The following is a 24952-nucleotide window of genomic DNA, read 5'->3' as shown; positions in this document are numbered from 1 at the left end:
TAACCCAGAAGTAGTTGCTCCGGGTTGCGAACTTTGCCCCAGGATGTGAATGGAAATTGGGTAGCAGCAGTGGGGCGGCAGCAAGAGGCCCCATTAGCGAAAGCGCGCCTCGGGTTAAGAATGGACCTCCGGAATGAATTAAGTTCATTACCTGAGGTACCACTGTACGACTTTCAAGCCACCTGGCCCCAAAATGGCAACTAGACATTCCGTTTTGGCAACTGTAACCTTGGTTTAAGGAGCCATTTGGTGCGTAGCTTATTTATCTAACACCGTCTCTGGTACATGGTATGCTGCTGGTGGCCACATAGAACTCTTCAGCCAGTACCCACCACCATGAGAATCACAGTGATGTGTGTACAGAGATCAGTCATCATTAAGAGACCGCCTCTACGTGACCCTAGCAGTGGTGACATATGCTCCCATGGTCCTCACATGTGAGGTGCTATATCAAAGTCACTTCTATGGGAGGAATTCAACACCATGCTCTTCTGACTGCTCCATCAGGTGCCAACTTGAATAAAATATGGGGGGAGGGGAGCAGGTACGCCCTGCTCTGCATAATCAATAAGAAGACAGTGCACATGCACACCAGGTGAATGGCAATGCCCATCAACTTTGGGGTGCTCAGCCCCCTCAAATATTTTATGGGGCACTCCGAAGGGACCTCAGCCCCTAGGAGTTGGCTCCTAGGCATCAGGGTAAACATTTCTGCTTGCTAGCCAGAATGATTCCCCCTCTCTCCTCCACTCCACGTTGCACTGTTCTGGGGGTTCTCCTAACGTTCCAAAAATGATTGGGAGCAGGTGCAGGAGGAGAGGGTGCAAACCCCATTGCACTAATGGGAGCCCTTGTGCTGACATTCGCTAGCATGCTGGGTTAGTTGAATCCCGGCCTATGTTTCTGTACTGAGTATAACTGGCTGACTGAGAGTCAGTGAGCAGACACTCAACTCATATAAGATATAGTCAACAGGTGGGCCATATGTCTAGACAACTAGCGTTCAACCTGTTTGCATGGGAGTTGCTCTACCCTAAAGATCGATACTGGTCCATCTTTATAACTAGAGGGGGAAAGTAGCCCGTGACTCCCAGGACACTGAGACCTGGCTGCAATTCTACCTAGATAGCAAGAGTCTTGCTTCATTGATCTACACCCTAGTAGTCTCCCAAATGAACTACTGACTTTAAAATTAGTCTGGAAATTACCAGAATATGGCTAAAAGTCTGCCCAACAGGTGGCATAATCACATCAGGGCAGTAATTAGCCATTCGTTGGCTCCCACTCCATTTATGGGCCCAATTCAAGATGATAGTTCAGAAACTTGGGTACATGGAAGTCCATCTCACTGCATACATACCCACCTGACCTTAAGACCCTTCAAGGGTTTTCTCCAAACACTCCTGCAAAGTGACTATAGGACAGAAGCACTCCAGCTACAGACTGCCCTCCCGAGAGAGGTTCATTTACTTTGGTATCAGTTTAACACTAAGCAATTATCTTTTTTTTATTTTTATCAGTTCTGAATCTGAGCCGCTTTACCATCTGCAACTATTTCCTATGCTGGTTCTACACTAATGGTTTTGTAAGAAAAAGGATAGCAGGAAGGCAAGGCCTTAGATATAAGCCACAAACGATAGCAGCACATGAGAAGGTCAAAACACAACAGTTAATGTTATCTTGCCCCTGCAACATTCAGAGTGCATGACATGGGTGAATAATTTCTGTAGAATAAGCAGTCCCACCAAAGCAAAAAAACCAACAACAACCAAACACAGAACAACTACTCCTATACTATCAATCAGGGAGATAACAGGGAGAGGAAAGAAAAGTTCTACAAGCTATTTAAACTGGAAAAGTAGTGTGCAGTTCGAATCTTATACCCATTTTAATTGTTAGATGAGCAGATATATAAGCTAATCGCCAAATGGGACCATAAACCTGGGTTGCAGTTGCCACAATGGAATGTCTAGACCCCATATCCCCCCACAATGGGATTTGTTGTTGCTGTTGATGATGATGATGATTTCATTTCTATACCGCTATAACAAGTCTCAAAGTGGTTTACAACACATTAAAACATCAAACAGAACAACCCAGAATAAAACAAATATTTCAGATCCTTCTCTAAGTGACATTTTGCTTTTCCCGGTCGTCAACCTGGCATCCAGAGATCTCCATGTGATTGCGATTGGACCCGTGCCAGTCACAAAACACACCTGGTGATGGGCTAATTTCTAACACTGCCCACTTACACGAGAATAAGCCCCACTAAATTTCATGGGACATAGTTGTGAATAAAGAAGTACAGGGCTGCACTGTAAACTGAAAATGCAAAGAAAGAAAGGAATATATCTAGATAATTCTGTACAGATGTTAGGGCAATACCCAACACTTCATGAGTGGACACAATAGGACTTCCCCTTTCTTCTAGTCTGTGCCTCAAAAATGTACTCTGAGAGGTCCCCCAATGCACAAAGGTGGGTCTGGGGATGCTGTAAACTGGTGGGTAGGGAAAAGAGGAAATCCCATTGCATGGGCAGGTCCATTCTGCAAGTGGGTTGAGAGCTTTGGCTGGTGTGAAAAACATGGCCAAAAGTCAAATTTAATTAGATTTCGTTTTGCAGGTTTATTAAACTGTGAAAGCATTATCTGTTAGAAGCATTCAGTTCCCCAAAGCCCTTTAATGGTTTTTTTTTTGGGGGGGGGAGATTAACCCCCCCAAAAAAACCCTCAAACCAATCAACCAGATTTGTTAAATAAAGCTCTCTAAACTTTACACACTTAGGTAATTTCTTCTAAACTATTAAATAATCCATCAAGTCAATCTATTCCCCCATTCACCAAGGAATAATAATAGGGATTGTTTCTCATATTACACTTGAAAGACACAGGTGCATTGGGAGTCACACCAACATTAAAACGTCTATGAAAACACAGTGTAAGAGCTTAACCATGTGCTTTTGTCTTTAAGAGAAGGGGCATAGCAGAATGCCAGAGGGACTTTCTGAGACAGGACATTTTATCTCAGAGACCAATGCACAGACAGGACTTCTGATTAACTGTTAGCCTGGGGAATAATTCCTATGAATCAATGTCGGATATAATGTGGAAAAACAGACGAAGTCACATCTCTACTGACTAGTAAAAGCCAGCATTCAGTTGCTTTAATTTAACACATCTGGCTACAGAATAATCTTCCTGCAAGGATGTGACTGGAAGAGACAAAGGCAGCTAGGAATAATGAGATGGCGAAGGGAAGAAGTCAACCTGCCGCACCAAGACTGTTAACGAGAAACAAGTTGCTCCAATGTGATGCAACAGTCCCTGTATGAACATGGCTGTGAGAGGAATATAAAAATAAAGGAGTATAACAGCTTGGAAGAGTTAAGCATCCAAACAAATGAACAGAGACAATTAGACATCCATTTCAACCAGAAACACATATTTTGAAAGCCTGCAGATTTTCAGAGGCAAGTTCAAAGTTGGGTGAACTCTGCTAACACAAAGATATTCTTGTTTTAGACACAATTGATGTTCTTGGATATTCACAGAAACCCAAACACATGGCCATAACCAAAATAAACCACTGCTTCATTTTAAAAGCTGGCGGAAGGAAAGGAAAGTTGCCAGAAAAAGCAAAGATCGGAACAATTAAAAACGTGGTGTTAGCAACATCCACTTCCTGTACAGATGTACCTGAATACAGTGTTGAACACTAAAAAGCTTGTTCTTATCAATTATGAGCTAGAGGTTCAGACTTTAGCACGGGGAGGGGGGATCAGCCCCAAATGAAGGTCAAATGAGGCAAGCATATGGTTCTCTGTCTGTGCATTGGTTTCAAACAATAAGGATAATTAAGTCCATGATCTGGATGGAAAGATAAGTCCTTTACTACAGTTTTGTGTTGAGGATTTGTTTCTTATATGTTGCTGCTGTTATTATTTATTAAATTTGTATAGTTCCATTCACCCAAAGATCACAGGGCAGTTCACAACATAAAAATCCAAAATGAGAACAGAAAATACATAATAAATAAAACAAAAACAAACCAATGACCCCCTCTCCCACAAACACAGCATGTTTAACCAGCCAAAAGCCCTGGTTATAGAGGAACATTTTCGCCTGGTGCCTAAAGATATGTACTGAAAGTTCCAGGTGAGATCAGCAAGCTAATTTACAGCTCTGCTTCTTTGATCAAAACCTGGCTATTTGTTTTGCATTTTGGCACTGGGGATGTATAGTATATGCGAAGAGATTTTGCCAGTGGTCCCAACAAGAAGATAAAATCATCATCAACAACATTCCTGCATTCAGCAGGGATCACAATGAATTTCCAGATATGCTGCTGCTTCTGCAGTGGAAAATATTGGAGACTGAAGTCAATAAAATGAATAGGCTCTATTCAGCATAGTAACTAGGCAAATACATTCTGAGTGCATACATCATCCATATCTTGTATAAAATTTTAGATCACCTTTTCAACTAGAACAGTCATTCTTATGGTTGTAATTAACCCATTCTTTCTAGCAGTAGGAAAAATAGGGGGTGATCTACCTACACCCAGCCTCATCTTTAATGCTTCTAGACAGAAGGCTCCTATCTACTAATTGTTATTCCATTGCAACCTCCAGCAGAATTGCATTTGATTTTCCATGGTTGAATTTTTTTTGGGGGGGGTCACTTTTCCCTCCTATGTTCCATTTATATCTATGGGCATGACATGGGCAAGAGGGAGATGATGTTTAAAAAATGTTTTTAAAAATTTTTAAAACTTTTTTTGCTCAAGTTTTCAAGATATATTTTAAACAGTGATCAAGCAAAAATGATGTTTTGGTTTAGGTAAGATATGTTGACTAGGGGAGGAGTTGCTAAAATTGCAATGGCCAGAAAAACAGCAGGGTTGTGTTTTTTTTTTGAAAAGAAAAGAAAAGAAAAGAACCCCAAATATTTACCGTATTTTTTGCTCTATAAGACTCACTTCCCCCCCCCCTAAAAAGTAAGGGGAAATGTTTGTGCATCTTATGGAGAGAATGCAGGCTGTGCAACTATCCCAGAAGCCAGAACAGCAAGAGGGATCGCTGCTTTTGCTGCGCAGTGATCCCTCTTGCTGTTCTGGCTTCTGGGATTCAGAATATTTTTTTTCTTGTTTTCCTCCTCCAAAAACTAGGTGCGTCTTGTGGTCTGGTGCGTCTTATAGGGCAAAAAATACGGTATTTCATTAGTGCAATTTTTCTCTCATTTAATAACTATTGTGCAAATGGTTTGGGGGGGGTTAAGTGAGAGAAGCGTTTTAGTGCCAATTAACTACAAAAGCAATTAAAACAAATAGGGTAATAAGATAACACCCACCAGAAACGTAATGATGAAGGTGAGTCTAGTGCCCTTTTCATCTGCCTGATATCCCTTAGGCCAGGGAGAGGAAAAATACTTCTAAGGGAATTTATTCCTACGGATACTGTAAGACTGTTCTTCTCAAGAAGTTGGACCTTCTAAGTTCTGACAAGATGGAGCAATACCAGACAGTTACTGGATCATTATATTACATGAATGCCTCAAAAAATGTGAGAAATTTAAACATGTCAGTTTCACACCAGGGCTTCAATCTAAACAAAGCTGCAAGGGATTATGGTCTAGTGTGAAAGCACTATTTGAGAAGGACGAGCATTCAGAAGGGCAGGGAGGTGGGTGTGATGAAGGTAGTCTAGATCAGGTTTGAGGATTCTGTGCCCTCCAAATGTTGCTGGACTCCTTGAGTTGTCCATCCACCTTGAACATTGGCTAGGCTCTAGTGCTTTTTTCCTAGAAAAAGAGGCGCTGGTACTGCATACCCTTGAGTACCTCCCTTTAAAAAAAAGCACTCCTGGGCTCACTGGAGCTGATGGGAGTTGGAGTCCAACAATATTTGGAGTGTACCGGTTCCCCACCACTAATCTAACAGAAAAATTAAGTTGGAACGCAATGTAGCTCTATTGGACAGTAGCCTTACAGTCATTGTAGAGTCACCTTCCTGGAATTGTGCTGCAATGTGCCTTTTAAGCATGGGAAGTTTATTTGGGGGGAAACTAAGGAAGGAACCAGGATCATCCCATCCACACATGGGACCTTGTTCTATCACCAGGAAGGTGACTGTGCAATAAACAGGAAGGCAGCCATGCAGATTACACAGCTTGAGCTGTCTTCCCCCCCAAAAAAGGAGAACAGTGCCAAACCTACCAATATTTTAATAAGTTATGCAGAGAGGGAGCCGCAGCCCAAGATAGGAAAGGAGGTGGTATGGGAACACTTTGCTACTTTAGACAAATTCAAATCTCCAGGGCCTAGTGAGCTGCATCCAAGAGAACTAAAGGAATTTGCAGATGTAATCTCAGAGCCTCTGTCTACAGTCTTAAAAATTCTTAAGAGAACAAGTGAGGTCCCCATCTTCAAAAGATGGGGGAAGGACAGAGGCAACTACCGACTGGTCTACTTGACGCTGATACCAGGAAAGGTCCTGGAACAGTTGCACACCTCCACAGCAGTGGTGCAGCTGGATCCTGTAGTCAAAAATAGGTGATCTTACACCCACATATTCTACTGCATCTCATATTACTATTTTTTAAAATATATCATAAACTTGTATACACAATATACAAGTAATAAAATTATGGCACGTTGGAGTACAGTATACAATCCATTGAGATTTGAGATATAGGTGGTCATCAAACAATAAGACATTAATAACCACATACTACAGAAGTACTAGACTTGCCTGTATCAGCATTACCCAAACACTTGGGCTATTACAGAATGGCTGCAACTTTGAGTATATGTCCCCTGCCCGCTAAATGACCAACAACTGAGCCCCCTGAGTTATACAATTTACCGTATTTTTTGCTCTATAACACTCACTTTTTCGCTCCTAAAAAGTAAGGGGAAATGTGTGTGCATCTTATGGAGCAAACGCAGGCTGCGCAGCTATCCCAGAAGCCAGAACAGCGAGAGGGATTGCTGGTTTCACTGCGCAGCGATCCCTCCTGCTGTTCTGGCTTCTGAGATTCAGAATATTTTTTTTCTTGTTTTCCTCCTCCAAAAACTAGGTGCGTCTTGTGGTCTGGTGCATCTTATAGAGCGAAAAATACGGTATGTAGTATCAAATTGCAAAGACAGCCATGTCAGCTCTTACAATGTTTGTGATAGACAGCTGACTTGAATACAAAGTTTTGACTAGTTATAAACTTTTCCAAAAATTAATGTTTTAAAGCAAGTACTTTGTAGAAGCTAACTCGGTTTTTCAGTTTTGATTCTTGCAATGCACATGCAGGGGTTTGCCACATCTATCCTATTTTATTTGAAAGCCATTGCATAGTGTTAAAATGGGATTTGGGCCACAGGCTTTAGTGGTAAATAATTTAGCATCAGGATATCTCAAGCCCTAATTTGGGACTTACAGGACCATCACTACATATAATGTATCACTGCACTGAAGAGACATTTTGACCTGAAAAAACTGCGGAGAAGAGAACGATAAGACGACAATGCAATTATCCTCCAGATGAAACTCTAATCAGGTAGTACAGTTCATTTAATTTACACAGAGCCATCTGTCACCAGTAACATTTCTCACCTAATTAGTAACCACTATTCTCTCAATCGGTTTGCACATGGAATGTGTTTTACTTACATCAAGCTATCAAGCTTTGGATTGCATTTTCAAACGGCTTCAAAATCTTAACCAGCTAATATTCCTTAAAAAGTATTTCAATTACACACACATGAAAATGTTTGCATGGTGTGGTAAGCCAAACTATGGCTTTGTGAGACAATGCAAATGGCTGGGCTCTCACAGATAGAAAGGAGCTCTCACAACCACTTTGCTCCTTTTTACTGCTGCACTGCATTAGCAAAATTTTGGCTTGTTGTGTCATCTGAACCGGGATTCACAGTTAAGCTCTCTCCTCACTAACCAAGGTTTGATACAAAACATACATCGGAAGCATACATCGGAAGGATGATATGTGAAACAAATGCACATTTGCAGCGTAAAAACTGATTCTCCAGAAAGACAGGAGTGGCGGAGCAACTGCGGGTATTCCTGGATGACAAGAGGGTGAATTCAGATTATTGCATTAGTAATTGTGATACTTAGAAGAATGGGAACTTTTTACAAAATATTTGAAAAGACCACAAAATTAATCAGACTCCTTGGCAGGTTTTGAATAAACATACTCAAATTTATTGATTGTTAACATAGTAGATAGATAATATAAGGATATATACAATTTTACAGTATGCAGAGAACAATATAAGTTGAGAAATCAGAGAGAGGAGCTGAGGGAAGTCTCGGGGGGGGGGTTGATGGGTCGGTGGGGGGGAGGGGGGAAACAATGAATATGAGATGTTTTGTTATGTTGAAATTGTTAATTAAAAAAAAAAGTAATTGCAATACTTAGGACCAGTTTCTCAAACTTTGGTCTCCAGCTATTTTTGGACTACAATTCCCATCATCCCTGACCACTGGTCCTGCTAGCTAGGGATGATGGGTGCTGTAGTCCAACAACAGATGGGAGACCCAAGTTTGGGAAACCTTGCTGTGGTTATTTGCTCCAGAATACTATAGAATACTGAAGACAGGATCACATGCTCCAGATGAAAGAAGCCTGTGAAACACCCCGGGCACAGGAGGAGAAAGAACAGAAGGCGGCACAACCACATGCTGCCATGCTGCAGGATTCTCCATCACTTTGTCTCTTCCTTCTCTAAATTGTTTCCCCAATATATCATCTCTGGTACCAAAGCAAACAGCAGAAGCTTCCCTAAACAGTTATCCAGCCATGGGACCTCTTGCCAAACTCAGGCTGCCTCCACATCCCAATATATCTGCTTCTTCTCTTCTGCTTCACTCTTCTTGCCTCCTAGCCTCTCCTGTCCCTCCACTGTGATGCAATTTCTCCCCTTCTGCCAACTTGAGCTGCCGCTACCGTCACCATAGCTACCCTTCTCCTCATCTCTTATTGTGACAAATTCTCTTCAGATAATGTCTGTGACCGTTTCAAGGTATCAAAGCATCTTAGCTAAAGCATAGCTGTCAACTTTCAGATTTGAAAATAAGGGATCAGCAGCCTCACCTGTCCCAAGGACAGTCTACGGGATATCTAACAATCCGGGATGGCAGCGGGAAATGGCACTGGAATAAGGGAATTTCCCGCAAAAAAGGGAAGGTTGACAGCCATGAGCCAAAGGTGGAATATGCACACTCAACCATTTCTTAGCTGACCATACACATCACATGTATGTGTGTGTGTGTACCTTAGACCATGGTGCCCAATAAGCTGATTTGTTGTTTGTTAGTCAGATCAAAAGGGTCCATAAATGTGGCTGCCAGAAGCAAATCAAAACTCCTTCCAGAAGCCTCTTGCCCTCAAGCTCAGGAAGTGACACATATGCATAGCGAAAAGGGCCCCAGCCCCCCCCCCACTGAGTTATCCTGCACACACACAAATAGTTCATAGAGTGGGGTGTCAGTCTTGCACCATATTGAGTTCTGGGAGGTAGTCAACAACTACTTCTGACATCCCCAAAGCCTGGAAACAGGTGAAACATGGCCGCCTCCTCTCCCTTGAGTCCTCTGTATATGCCAGAAGAATGAGGGGTTTGGGACACTGTCTCAGGAGGAACATGAATAATTAAGGCCAAAGTGTAGAGCCTACAAAGTCAGCTTACAAATGCAAGTAGCATCTGAATGGTCAACAGATATGCACAGTATATCATCTTAGAAGGGGTGTGTGTGTGTGTATAGTGCTAACCGTATGCATCAAATGACACACTGGAAAGCAGATGTGGCTTTTCACCAAAGGAGTCCCCCAGATCATTTCCTCCAGCATTCATTGCTCAATGACTGCTTGCATCAGCAACGCCTTTTAAAATGGTGAACACAATGGGCTAAGGAGGAAGCAGCCAACTGTACTTTGAGGCAGGATATGACAGAACACAAGAGCCCTCTGAAGAGACACACACATTAGCCACATGCCTTTATCATCTTCCCCAATGTTGGAAAGGCAACTTTTGCAACACGTCTTCTCTACTCACAGAAGCTATCTGTGTGATATAGAACATGGGTAGGCAAACTAAGGCCCAGGGGCTGGATCCGGACCAATCGCCTTCTCATTCCGGCCCACAGACGGTCTGGGAATCAGCATGTTTTTACATGAGTTGAATGTGTGCTTTTATTTAAAATGCATCTCTGGGTTATTTGTGGGGCACAGGAATTCATTTTTTTTCCTTTTTCAAAATATAGTCTGGCTCCCCACAAGGTCTGAGAGACAGTGGATCAGCCCCCTACTGAAAAAGTTTGCTGACCCCTGGTGTAGCATAGCAGATCCTCCCCACTGCCATAGTTCATTTCCCAGCACTGGGTGACAATGAAGATGGTGACGAGGGTGTTGTAGAGGGGAGGGCAGGGACTACAAGCTGTTACCCCTCAAGTGATGGCAATCATATAGGGAGAAGCAAACAACTGAAGAGGGCTCGCAACATTTACCATTTCCAGGAAGAGCACAACCCAGGTGACCAAAATTTAAGCAGACAGAGAGAAGCTGTGATATATAATGGGCCCTATAGAGTGCTCATAGGCATAGCAGTTAACAATATTGGGTGTAAGGAACCAATTACCACGGGTGTTATTTGGCCAACACAGGGGTCTGTTCCATTTCCAGTTTTAAAAGGTCCACATAAGCACTGGTGTGTTGCTGCTTGACACATATAACTGCTGTAGTGGATAAGTGCCAAAGATTTTAAAAGATATGTATATTGCCCTAGAAAGAGCAGCAACAGGAACAGGGCTTTCAGCATCTGAATTATGTGTATAGATGCAGCTATGGAAACAACTTTGTAAACACAATTTCTACATAGTTAAAAAAAACACCACCAAAAAAGGCCTTTAAAACCTGAAACCAGAACTAAGCTTGTAGAGTGGGGTGGCCTGGTGTACTACACCAAAAGGATGGCTTTCATTTTAAATGCAATTTCGCATCTATTGTACTCCTGCTTGTTGACAGAATTACAGTGGAACCTCAGATTGTGGACGTAATCCGTGACGGAGACAAGCCTGCAACCTGCAGCATTTGTAACCTGCAGCGTGCATCTACACACGCGCTTCTGCACATGCGCAAGCAGCGGAACCCGGAAGTAACCCTTTCCGGTACTTCCGGGTTTCCTGCAGTCCGCAATCTGAAAATGCGTAACCCGAAGTGTCTGTAACCAGAGGTACCACTGTATTTGTCACGTTCTGATTCACGGGTGATCGAAGTCCCGGCAGGGGACGTCAGGACTGGGGGCAAGATGGCGGGGTGGGAGCAGGAACAGGGGTCCAGAAAGAAGCCAGGAGTCAGGAAGCCAAGAGTCCAAGGGTCAGAGAGCCGGAAGTCAAGAAGCCAAGGGTCCGAGGGTCAGGAAGCAAGGAGTCATGAAGCCAAGGGTCCAAGGATCAAGAAGCAAGGAGTCACAAAGCCAGGGGTCCGAGGATCAAGAAGCAGGGAGTCAAGAAGCTGAGGTTCAAGGATCAGGAAGCAAGAAGCCAAACACAGCAAGGCAGGAAGCGTGTTGCTGTGGCGAAGAGCCGAAGGGCAATGCTGACCTTACATCCCTTCCCAGCTCTTGTCACCAGGTGCTGTGAGTTACCAATCGGCCTCACCTGTGAGGCCGCGCCTTGCCTCTTCAGAACAAACTTAGGAAGGCCCCAGTCCCGCAAAGTCCTATTGGTCGCAGGGCCTGGCTCCTGCACACACACCTGACAGTATTCCGCAATAAGCTACCGGCCTAAAAACAATTAAGCATTGACACGAGCCTAAGTTATGGAAAAAGACTAACAAGGCATCCAACTTTAAAACTGAGTTGCAAATAACCGTATGGTCATAATCAATCATTTGTGAACCTATGGTCATTTTCTGCCCTGTGGGTGATATTGTTAAGTGTAAGAAACACAACTTTCATTAGCTGAATTAACCTGCTGCACTTTGTCAGATCTTAAAGTAACAGGCTATTTAGGCCATCTGTTTTGCATGCAGCATGGGATACAAATATCACACTCATACATACTGCACATTTAAGCATGCAGGCTACATATACCGTAAGTAGTTGCCTCTTGGAAGAAGCAATGCTAAGAGATACAAATGTTGCAAGGTTGATAATAAGGAGAGGAAAATAGCTCTTTGACTAAAGAGATGAAAGTCAGAAGCAGGCAAATCCTGCTAAAACAGAAGTGTGTGAATGCGATATTAAATAGTCTCTAGAGAATGAGCAAGAGTTTTCAGCGAAGCATGCCCTCTCTTATTAACTATGTTTACTTTGTGATTTGCCTAAATAAACTCCAAGCGAAATAAATTTTAACCTGCACAGATTATAGTAAATGTTTTCAGTTTCATCTAGAAAAAAATTAATCACCTGGCCTGAAGTGCAGACGGCAGACTGACATGCCACTCAAATAAAAGGCTTATAAGCTACATGAATAAATTAACGCCACTGAATGAAATGGACCGTGGAAGCTAGAAAACATTCAAGATTTTCAAATATACTAAAAACATCAGTCAAGAGGCAGCATTTAGGTATTCCCAAATGGTCTCTATTTATAAAGAGACCATCTTGTCTGTAAGTCCTGAAAGACTTGTTCCTGCCTTGCAGGCCATTTTCCACCTGGCCGATCGACGTTACAGTCTTTCATGTCCCCTTCAAAAAGCAGTTTTTCCTGCTCTCAGTCCAATTCTATACAGATTTACTTGCAATGCAAACTTTGCTCTGCTCAAGAGGACATGACCCCAGGAATACTTACACAGATATAACACTGATAAATGGGCAGAGCAAGAAGCAGGAAGCACATCTCTAAAGACATCCCCTGATATATAAATCAGCCTTTAGTTTCAAAGGCAGCAGTTCTAATACATACGTACATGAAGCTACCTTTTATCATTGGTCCACTGGCCCCAGAATGGTGTTCTATGGCAGGCACAGCTTCTCCCAGGTGTGTGAGAGAGATCTTTCCTACCACTTCCCTATACTGAACTTTACAAGCACAAATAATGGCTGGCTTGCAATGCACACACAAATAAAATAAAATCCTATTATATTTCCTTTGAAATCTGTCAAATCAACAACAGTAGAATAGGTCAACATGACTGCAACCTCTGGCACAGTCATAGGGAATAGCACTGGAACATCTACCAAAGGGGGAGGAAACTGAGCAGTTATGAGTGTCAATCAATTCATTAACACTAATCTCTCTCTCTCTCTCTCTCTCTCTCTCTCTCTCTCTCTCTCACACACACACACACACACACACACAATGTTTGTTTACCAGCACTATTTTATGTGGGAACTACGGTAATTTATTTGGCCCTTCTAAAATGTTACTTATGTATTTTTAATTTTAAAAACATTTTAAGTGGAGGGGATCCCAACCTTTTTTTAAAAGTTTCCCAGCAACTAACCACCAAAATTAGAATACTGCGAGTATCTTTCATAAAAGAATACTGTGGATTGGTCTATCGGCCTTGTGTACCCTACCACTAAACAGGCCAAAAACATAATTCTCTGAATAATTACTGCAGCTCAGAATTATAGTTCCTTTGAGATTCTTCCCCCCTCCCCACCATGTGGAACCAAGATCAATAGTGCGGGACCATACCTTGGTCGTTGCAAACTTAAACAAACTTGAAATTATTTCCTTGTAGGGTTGAGAGAACTATCTGAGCATAAATCAAATAAAAAGCAGCAATTCATTCCACTCCGGGGGTCCAACTTGAATGAAATATAATGACATGGTGCATGCACACCATATGAGTGGCAATGCCCATCAACTTGGAGGGCAGACCCCTCAAATATTTTCTAGGGGGCCTAAAGGGAACTCGGCCCCTAGGAGTTGGCTCCTATGATTGCACTCTATTTAAAAAGAAAGTAAAAAAAGCTGGAGACCTACAAATGTCAGGTGTGCACTGACCCACACAGAGAGAAAAAACTGCAAACTAATACTGTACTCTTCATTCTCTCCTTCTATGGTTAGATTTATCAGAAATCTGGGTGTGGTCTGCTCTGCATTGTGTGTGTGTGTGTGGGGGGGGGGGTTTCAAGCCTTCAAATGCAGCACCAAATTTGCAGACAGAAACAGTCAGCATACTATTTCTGAAATTGGTCTAAAATAAGGATGGAAAATCTATGGCCCTCCAGATATTAGACTCCAACTCCCATCAGCCCCATCATGGCTAATTGGATGATGGGGGTTGTATTATCACAAAAACTGGATTCCCGACCCCACAACATGTCCACACAATCTTAAAAACACACACGCAACCCTAAATTATATTAACACCAGTCATAGACAAAGTTATGCATTTCTTTTCAGGAAAAAAAAAATTCCACTTACCTTTCCCATTCTGCCATGCTGTGTACCAAGACAAACTGAGGAAAGATGTGATGAAAATTAATGCAGTGGCCACAGTCCCATTTCGGAGCCTCATCTCATTTCAACATGGTTTGTATTTGGCCAACAGTCAGGATTTGAGTTTCGTCTGTTGGCTTGAAGCCCACTTATTCCAGCGCTAGCACGGCATAGCCAGAAGAAAAGGGAGTATGTGGCATTGTCATTTCCAAATCATTGTGCAACCTGCAGAACAGACGTATCGCTGGAGAATGACGAACTCTCAGAAGCTTTTGAAGAGTTTGCCCTTCATTCTTTGTTCTTCTACTCCCTAAGCATAAAGGGGAAACTCAGTTTCAGTCTAAAAATGAAGAGAAGTCTGTAGTAAATCGAAGCACATCACACAACAGAGAAGAGACTGTGGGAACTGCAAACAACAGAGGCTCAAACTTCCCATCTGCCATTATCTTTGTAAGAGGCGCAAGCCACATCTTCTCAGCCTTAACACCTACCCCTTTACTCTCTTGTAGATTTACATTATCTCCAATTTACAAGACTGTTTTATGCAGTGCTCTTTTTTTAAAAAAGTTCTCTTAGAATGTCAACGGCGCCCACCTGAAAGGTACCAGAACCCACCTGAGAGGTGCTGGAACTGAGTTCCACTAAGTTCCGGCGGGGGGGGGGGGAATCCCCGTCTTTGTGGATTACTGGCAACTTACATTAATTGTTTGAACATTCATGTAGTATAATCCTATACATGGGTGGGGTGGAGTACTTGTGATCCTCCAGGTATCACTGAGCAGCTCAGACTTCTACAAGATCCAGCCAACTTGCTGACACATTTACATGCCAGCTTGTTAACACATTTCTCTCATCTCATCCCCCCTTCCTCTCACAGCCACCCTTCTCCTTTCAACGGTTGCTTTTCAGCCACTCACTCTGCCACTCACTTAAACAAAATCACTTTTCTGTAGTCAATCACTATTGCGTTCATTCCATCAACAGGTGCTTTCGTCCTAGTAGGTGTGCTTAAGTTTGCAGTCTAAGGTTTTCGAAACAAATTGTACACTTGAAGTGGTAACTATAGCACGTGAAAAGCTGAGAGAAAGTTAAAACATTTGAAACATCAGAAGCTGTTACTGTTTCACAAATGCTTCTGAGATTCATGGTTACAAGTAGCTGACATTTGTTTTGATCAAGCAAGGCAAGCCTGCAGGATCAGTTCCCAAATGCACCAAGGAAGGGTTACGCTCTGCATCGTGCGCTTGTACCTAGGAGATATAGGCAGGATTCAATCTTCATTCATGCCCTTGAAGAGCTTTTCAATAGAGTTTTAACGAAAACAGCTTGTCTAAAACGAAAACAGCTAGCGAGAGAATGACATACAGGTTCACGTTACCCCAATCAGTAGGTCAGTGCCGTCAACTTTAACTGCACGGCACAGCACTCATAGTTTACAGCAGTACACAAGAATCTGGTCACAGGCCTAAGGTAGTTATGGCCCACTGTAACTAGGAGAACTACGCTGCTTCCTGTAACTTCACCAAATTATTATTAATCATAGCCCCCCCTCCAAAAAAAAAGTGATGAGCAAAGTTAAAAGTTGGTGGCAGCATAGATTAGCAAATCAAACACCCATTGCTGTGCACATGCCCAAGCCCACACATACGCAGCATGAAGCTAACCAGCACTTACAATGGAAAGGAGACAGATGGGGAAACAAGATATAAAGATGCAGCACACCTAACTGTGGCACCTCAGTGCAGTAACAGCAGCAGAGGCATATACTGTAGTTAAATTAAAACAATTAAAATACAAGGAATATTGTACTTATTACATTATGATTAATACATATTGGTTGTATTTCAGATGGAAAAACTAGGGCAGAAGTTATCTGGAATTAATTGACCCTGGACATATATATATATATGCACATACAGTGGTGCCCCGCAAGACGAATGCCTCGCAAGATGGAAAACTCGCTAGACGAAAGGGTTTTCCGTTCTTGAGCTGCTTCGCAAGACGAATTTCCCTATGGGCTTGCTTCGCAAAACGAAAACATCTTGCAAGTTTGTTTCCTTTTTCTTAACACCATTAATACAGTTGCAACTTGACTTCGAGGAGCAACTCATAGAACGCAGTGTACATAGTAGCCTTTTTTGAGGTTTTTAAAAACTTTGGTGATTTTTGAAGCTTTTCCAAAACTTCTTTTGCAGCCATTTGGTAAGTTAAGCTTTTAAAACTTTTTTGGGGGGTTTTGGATTTTGGGTTGGGGTGTTTGGAATTCAAGGACTTGGTGTTGGGAAGGGGTTTGCAAGAATCTGGAAGCTTGTGGTTTTTTTCTGCATTTTTATGATTTTCTGTGACCATTGGGCCACTCTGCTGTTTTTTAAAAAAAATTCTGGGTTTGAATTTTGAAATGCTCTTTACAGTATGTGTGACTTTAAAGAGCACTTAACAAACTCTTGTTGTACCAAATTTGGCTTTGTTTGGACTTTTTTTGACCATAGGAACGCATTAATTTATTTAATTAATTTCGTCTTGCGAGGCACCACTGTACATCTTTGTGCACAGTATTCCCACCTTCTCACTCCCAAAGTGCCTTGCACACCCAGGATGCTTACACTGGCTCCCATTTCTCTGTCTCTCCCTGTGTGTCACATGCAAATCTGTCTTCTGCTCACCTAAACTTCGTACTCCTACTTTCTTCCTCTCTTGTATACATAAACACGCCAATCTCGGTCTATTCCTACCTCCCGTGCTTCATAAAACCCTCCCTCTTTCTAACACACATGCTTCCGTGCGGATTAGATACACTGTCAGGTGATTTATCCAGCCCTCCGAATCGCCCCCCTGCACTTCGTTCCAGCAACAAACGTGTGTCAAATTATAGCGTGTTACAAGATGAATGTATTTTCACCCCCACAGGGAAAACGGTACCCCCGTAGCAAAGTCAGGTCCAAAGCATGCTTAGCCTGCCAATGCTCATCTCCCCCCCCCCATCCTTCTGATGCAGGCGGAGAGCGAGTTTGCCCGCGTACACGCATTCACACGCACGCACAGACGCAGTCTCCAGCGGACCCGCTCTCTACCCGCCTCCTTGCCCTTCTCCTTCTCCTCTCTTGCGTTCCTTCTTTCTCTCTCTCTCAGTCCCTCCGCCTGCGTGTACAACCAGAGAGCGAGCTCGCTGTCGCATTGCACAGTCCACTTACTCCAAAACAGTCCCCTCCCCGCCCGCCGACCGACTTTGGCAGGACGAACTTGGGGAGGCGGCTGCACCAAAGCGAGTGGCTGGCCGGCCGGCCTGCATCTCCGTCGTCACACAGAAAAGGTGGCTTTTTATTATTATTTTATTTTATTATTTTATTTTTTGTCTGCCCACCCCACCTCACAGACACCGCTACCGCCGTCTTGCAGGCAGACGCACCAGCAGCAATAATAATACCAAACCCACTGCAAGCCGAAAGCCCCAAACTCGCGTCAATTCATCCCACCAGGGCCGCCGAAGACCCCAGGAAGCCCCTGTTCGCCCTCCGGGAATGGGCAGAGCGGAGCCCCGAGTGGACGCGGAGCTTTGGCGTGCGCTCACCTTGGTCCCGCAGGAGCCGCCCTTTGCTCCTGTACCGAGAGAAAGAGAAGCCGAGGGTTCCACACACGCTGGCAGGCGCGCGCGCGTGTTCTCCCCGCGCAGGAGGCGTTCCAAGAGTCCCCTTGCAGTTACAGCTGCCTTGCCCTCGCCTGCTGCACCACACACACAAAAAGGACTTCACCTCCTCGGTCCTCTCTCACCGCAGCAGAGGAAACGCTTCTCCCAAGCTGCAACTGAGGAGGACTCCCAAGGAGCAGAAGCCCACACCGGCTAGGCTTCTGAGCGCCCGCCTCCTTTCACCTCACCCGAACCTCCATTGGCCAACCCAACCAACGCAAGAAGCCAATGGTCGTCCTTTACTGGATGGCACGTTCCAGCGGATGGTGTAGTCAGATGTCAGTCTCGGACTAGGGTTTTTTTTAAATAGAAATCTCGCGAGTTTTCTTTCACCTCCTATTGATAGCTTAAATGCGGGAGAGCTGGTGGTTTGTGCTGTGTAATTTCCAGATCCTTGCACCTTGAAAAATTCGAGCAAACTCATTAGAAGGTCAGTTCTTGCAAATGTCCCACTGTGTTCAATAGGGACTTAAGTGCGCAGAGGACTGTGGCTGTTTTCTGCGGCTGGAAGTGGCTTGCCAGGTCCCAACAACTGGGCAATATTCCTGAGAGAAGCAGCAAACTGAAATCTACTGATCTTGGGTTTGTGAGGTCACGATAGGGATCTTTGGCATCTTTGGTTCAGATCCACCCTCTTGTCTAACATTAGCCTCACCTTTGATTTTTCCTGTCCCCTAATGCTCTGAATGCAATGTCTCACTTGAGCAGGATTGTTTCCTTGGCTTCCTCCTCCAGACAATAAGGTTTTGTGGAATTAGTGCTGCAGGTTTTCACCTTCCAAGTCAAGAAGCCAGCCCATACTACTACTTTTTGTAACATTTTAAACATTTAATCTGAATTTATTTTTACCATATAAAGTCTGTTCAGTAAATACAGTGGTACCTCAGGTTACATACACTTCAGGTTACAGACTCCGCTAACCCAGAAATAGTGCTTCAGGTTAAGAACTTTGCTTCAGGATAAGAACAGAAATTGTGCTCTGGCGGCGTGGCAGCAGCAGGAGGCCCCATTAGCTAAAGTGGTGCTTCAGGTTAAAAACAGTTTCAGCTTAAGAACGGACCTCCGGAACAAATTAAGTACTTAACCCAAGGTACCACTGTAGAACCCGTTATATGCCCATTGTCACTGCTGATGTGGCAGATTAGTGCAGTTTTTCATGTGTGAGTTGACATTTTTCTATAGCCACACTTACTTCACTTTGTTCCTCACCTGGGCACAACTTGCCTGCCAGCTCAAATGAAATGAGATTTCTATCTCTCAAGGGCTCAGCACCTTGAAATATTGCAGTGCATACAATAGCACTTTAAAAACGAACAACTAATAGAGAGGTCTTGCAGAAGGTACCTTTATCGGAATGTTTGATGCAGCTAAAGATTAGATCTCTGTGTTAACTTTTAAAAAATGAATTGAGGGATACTGATACGTTGTTTTTAAAAATAATCTGGTTTTGACAAGAAGTAGTAGCAGCGATGGATACAACAAAGAAGCTAATGCTACAGAACCTTTCCCAGCTTCCTTCTTGCAGTACTCAATCCTTGTTTTAAACTACCACTTCCCCCCACTCAGTGTTATCATCCCCTGCTTGCTCTACTCAAATATCTGCCATTGTTTAAAGCTGTCACTTGTTCTTCCATCACTGCTTTACTCAAACTTCTGCCAGTTTAAAACATCCGCTCTCTGCTTTTCAGTGTAGCTCCCTTCTTGCTGTATTCAAACTTCTCCCTCTTCCATTCCTCAGCTGTCTCATGCGAGAGAGAAAAAGAATGCAGCGCCCCCAGATATTTCAAAGTAATAGTCAAACCTTCTTAAAAACTACAAATTTCCTGTTTTCACCCATCTCTGCTTTACTCAAATGTCTGCTGTTGTTTTAAACCAACAATTTCCCCCTCTCAGTATCCCTCCCTTCTCTCTCATGTCATAGCCACTGCTGCTGTACAATCCTGCTTCACTTTTGCTCCCCTACTCCACCCTGACTTCATGAAAATCAAGGATTGTGATGCACCACTGCAAATCCTCCCACGAGGACTGCATGACGACATTCTTACATTTTTATTATATAGGCATATATAGAAATATGTATGTTCAAAAGAAGGCCAGGGTCAACTGCAGCAAGTCTTTGTGGGCTCCAGCGTTTACCCCACTATGCCAGCTACTGAGGCCAAAACCTCTGCATTTTTTATGACACCAAAGCCATTAAAGAACCTATGATCAGAAAGCAGTGGGCAAAGAGCAAATACAGCAATAACAAGGTGGGCAAAGATCAGTGGGCAAAGAGCAAATACAGCAATAACAAGGTAAGACAGTGTGTGTGTGATGGGCGTACGTATAACTTCCCTCCCAGCTCTCTTTTCACACACAGGAAAGAGGCAATAAAAATGGTGCAGCTGTGTTTCACACTTGTTCAAGTTACATACTATTTTGCAAAATGAATCTAAAGATTTTGTGAATATACTCATGTATATTGTTATTCTTACTATTTCTAAAGTAATGTCTTGTTTCTTCCTTTACTCACAAGTATTAAGGGTAAGAGAAACAGTAGAATTACTAAGTAGAAGGTACTTTAAGAGTGAAGGAAAAGAATAAGGGAACTTTTCTAAGAATGGAAGTCTACTTTTGAGAAATGAAGAACCATCCTAGAAGAAACAAATAATTAATTAAAAGGAGCAAGATCTGGCCAATAAGAATTGAGCTGGACATCCTTTATTTGAGAAGACGCATTCTGGCTTCTGCCGCCGCCATCCCATTTTCTCCCACCTGTGACATACATGCTTAGCATTTTTGTAATCAATATCCTGTTCATGAAACTCCCACGGAATGTTAGCTGTACTTTTGATTGCATCCATTCTAATAACAATAAAGAAAATTTTAAAAAGCATAGATATGAACTATGTTCTTTCCTTTGATTTCTGCTCTGGGCTTTGATTACAAGAACAAATCTCAGTGGTTTCAACTATGTCGTGCCTTTTGTAAACAATGGTGCTGATTTCCACGTCACCTGCTTTTTGCAGTTAGCGCTGCCAGAAATGTGCACGCCATCCTCCTTGACCCCCAGCAGACCAGCAAACTGGACTTGTGTTGTTTTCTAGCACTGAGCCCCCCACCCCGCTCCCCTGCCTTCACAATAAATGTACAGCATTTCCGTTTCCAAAAGTTGTAAATGTAGTCGCAAGTAGCTCCACAACATTTGGACAGTTTGGCACACATCACCCTAGAAGGAATTATCACAGGCTTTCCCAGATTCCAAAAAAAATTCACAAAAGCAAATTAAAGCTGGACAGCGAATTGTCCCCATCTGTGAGCAAGCACAAGCCAGAGCAGCTCAGGGGAGGGGGCTTGTTAAGCTGCTCGGCTGAGGTGTGGAAAACTCCCCTCGCCTCAGCCAAGTAGCCTCAACAAGCTTCTGGCTGGCAAGAAGACTGCCTCCCATTTCCCCAGAGCCTGAAGAGATCCTCTTTGGGCTCTGGGATGGGTTTTCTGGAGGAAGTGCATTCCGGCACCTTTTTGTGGGTTGAGCATGATATACTGATATCTTTCATGTGTGCCACAGGAGGTACTGGTGGTGTAGTGGTTAAGAGCGGTGGACTTGTAGTCTGGTGAACCGGGTTCAATTCCCCGCTCCTCCACATGCAGCTGCTGGGTGACCTTGGGCCAGTCACACTTCTCTGAAGTCTCTCAGCCTCACTCACCTCACAGAGTGTTTGTTGTGGGGGAGGAAGGGAAAGGAGAATGTTAGCTGCTTTGAGAGTCCTTAGGGTAGTGATAAAGCGGGATATCAAATCCAAACTCCTCCACCCTGATAAATGTGGGCACCATCTTGACTACTCCTGTCTTTAAGGCCTTGCAAAGCCGTTACATCAGGGGCATTCTGGGAAACAAATATGGCAGCAAGACCCAGGCACTCAACATTGCACAGGGCAAAGGACTAGGGTGGTTTTGCTGTTGTTGTTAAGAGGGGGCATCAGCAGTGGGCCCTGGCAGTTTCCCAACTGTGCCAGATGCTGTTGCCAGCCCTGATGCCTCTACATTCATCCCACCTGCCAACAATGCAGCTATTTAAAATGTGTAGGGCTGGGGACAGGCAAGATCAAACATTTAAGTGTAACTGGCAGGCAGAGTTACAAAGCAATTAATAAACCACGGCTTGAGGTTGGTGAAGTGCCAGAGATGACAAATTTGATAACTACCGAAGCTGCGCTGCCAGCATAATTTATGTCATGATTATGATTCCTCTGTTCCTGCGATTCATAGCCTTGAAAGGAACAAAGCTGCAAATTATAAGAAAAAATTTGACACAGACATGCTCCATTATTTTCAGCACCTCAAGGTGTATTCTTATACCGGCAGGGTAGAGAAGATATGGTAACATACCATTAAAAAACTCTGCGGCCAGACAGAAGTTTATGCGTAAATTACACATTTTTAAAGAGGCACGTTGTGTTGTTAAGATGTGAGTGGGAGGAGTTTCCGTTCAATGGCTGCTGTGCTGTTTCCCTGGGGCTGTTCCCTGGAATGAAAGGCCTATTGCAGTCGCGGTTGCATTCAGAACGATTGACGAAAGTGCTGTAGTTTAAAGTACGCTGTTACCAATATACTAGTGACACTTAAGAACACTTCCTTGACATGGCTGCTAGGAGTGAAAATAGCAAGACAGGCCCCATGCATGCATATTTATTTATTTTTAATGGATGCTTCTTATTGGGGTGTGTGTGATTGATTGATTGATTGATTGATTATACATTTTGGCCATAAAACACCCCACCTTTCAATCATATTATTGTCAAGATGGTATAAGAAGGTAAGAAGAGCCTGCTAGATCAAACCAATGGCCCATTTTGTCCAACAACCTGTTCTCTGTGGTGAAGCCTGCAAACAGAACATTCTTTGTGAATGTGTGGTTGTGAATGGTCTGGGCTCTGAATTAGTGTGTAGCTGCCAGCCCACCACATCTGGAAAAGGACCTCATATTGAAGTGATATAATCCTCTGCCTCCTCTGTAGTCTGCAGTACAGTTATATCCATGCAAAGAGCTGCTTGAAGAAAAGAAATATCTGGCTGAAAATAAGCTAATGATGGTTGGCAGGTTTTGTGACCTACTGGGAACCAGTTCATTGGTCACGGAGGGGGTTCATCCTTGTTCACTTAATCGTGCTATTAGCGTTTGGTAGCATTCCTTTCAATGTCTTGTGTTTCTTGAATTCATCTGACCCATACCAAGAGTTAATGAAAGGATTAATTTGGGCTAGATATGGGGAAAACGATAATACATTGTTCAGCCAGGAAAGTAAGGCAAACAGAAGATCTTATCCGTCTTGTTTCCGTCCTGGATGGTGACTTCTCTGAGTAAATATGAGTAGATGATTATTTCAGCGGCTCTCTATTTGCAGTCTTGGGATTAAATAAGAAGTCCCTTACTTAGAGAATGGATAAAAATACCAAATCCAGCTACCATTGGGAGCTACTACTGTGAAAAGTGGCAGAAAATCACTCTTTTGCTCAATAACAGCTCTTTTTCATTTAGTTTTCTTCCTTTCTCTCCCTCCCTGCCTGCCTGTATCAAACTCAATTCCGAAAGCTGCACAAATTAATACCCTTGGGAGGAGCAGGATGTGCTCAGAACAAACAAGTAAGAGAAATTCCCTTTGTCCTTTGACTAAGCAAGTCAAAACTATGCCTAACCTTATCTTCTACCAGTTACTTCAGGCTAAGTTAAATTCTATACCTCAGAAAGATTCAGGGTGTCTTAAAAGAGGTGTGGGGGGAATGTGGAATCACAATAAAACATTTTAAACCAGGACTCTCTTTTGGAATCAGCTCGAGGCACCGCTCAACATCAAAAAGGTCATGTAGCCATCTGCCTCAAGCGTCAAGTGCCCCGTATCTCTGTTCCCCGGCAGAATGTGATCAGTTGCAGAACCTGAATTTAAGGAAACTCCCTCATGTTTTCACTTGAAACAGCCTTATACTGGCAAAACAAATAAAAAACACATGCCCAAGGCAAAGAAGCTTCCAGAGCTAAGGAGATGTCATACAGAAATGCACTTAACTCACAAATCCTGCTAATGGAAAAAAAGATTCCCTGTGACAGCTCCCCACCACCACCACCACATGTGGCAAAAATAAAAATGGTAGAATGGAAATGATTCCATAGACATGTTTTTTATTCTGCTGCTGCAGGGCTAAACCACACACATTGCACGGGGACTCAATATCATTTCTTATTGGCCTCCCCTGTTTTTTTACAGCAACATGGTCCAGTTGTGATCAGAGCAGTAGCGCTGGGAGAAAGGAGGAATTAACCCTTTCCCTAATGCCATTTTTTTGAATCTGGGGTAGAAATGATTGCAGGTGTGGCCTGGTGACAGCTCCAGGGATGAGTGTGCAACTTTCTACCACCTTCTGGTATGAATTTGGACAGGGGAAATAGCAGCAGAAGTGAGGGTACAGCTATTACCTACAAATACATGATTGTGTATTTGATGGGATATTTTACCTAATTGCTATCTTGCTACTGCTCTAAAATCTATATTTTTGTTGTATTGCATCGTTGTCTTTTGACTTATATTTTTAGGAACTTTTAAACCACTTCAGGATGAGGGATTTAAAAAAACCAAGCAAACATAAAGTGGCATATAAATCACCTAAATGAAAATGTTAAAAATGAAGAAAATGAGCCTATTTCATCAGAGCCCACATCAAACATCTGAGGAAGTAGGGTCTTCTACTACGAATATCTATGCTTTAATATATTTGTTTGCCTGTAAAATGCCACAGAACTCTGGTGTTGTTGTTGTTGTAAAAACATGGACATTAGAGCAAGAATTATGCCACCAACAATGGGAATATCAAGAGTGCTCCAAGGA

The 24952-nt window shown here is 43.1% G+C and overlaps 1 protein-coding gene across 5 annotated transcripts in view; it reads right to left on the bottom strand.

The window, feature by feature from the left end:
- Nucleotides 1-18273, bottom strand: part of MGAT4A (alpha-1,3-mannosyl-glycoprotein 4-beta-N-acetylglucosaminyltransferase A) — a 53278-nt gene extending 35005 nt beyond the window's left edge. For 2 of the 5 annotated variants that reach the window (XM_083501721.1, XM_083501718.1), the window contains exons 1-2: nucleotides 17976-18273; nucleotides 14393-14717 (exon numbers count right to left, since the gene is read on the bottom strand). In XM_083501721.1, coding sequence (XP_083357847.1) covers nucleotides 14393-14486 — 94 coding nt within the window. In that variant the 5' untranslated portion in view covers nucleotides 14487-14717; nucleotides 17976-18273. Of the gene's footprint in view, nucleotides 1-14392; nucleotides 14718-15336; nucleotides 15429-17880; nucleotides 17899-17975 lie in introns of those variants that run through there. The other 3 variants (XM_083501719.1, XM_083501720.1, XM_083501722.1) reach the window with 3 other exon arrangements.
- Between the last annotated feature and the right edge of the window lie 6679 nt (nucleotides 18274-24952).

Source organism: Podarcis liolepis (assembly GCF_965112155.1).
Source record: "Podarcis liolepis genome assembly, chromosome: 4".
In the NCBI taxonomy this organism is placed as follows: Eukaryota; Metazoa; Chordata; class Lepidosauria; order Squamata; family Lacertidae; genus Podarcis; species Podarcis liolepis.
The sequence above is the reverse complement of the archived record's forward strand: the minus strand, read 5'-3'. Positions and strand labels throughout refer to the sequence as shown.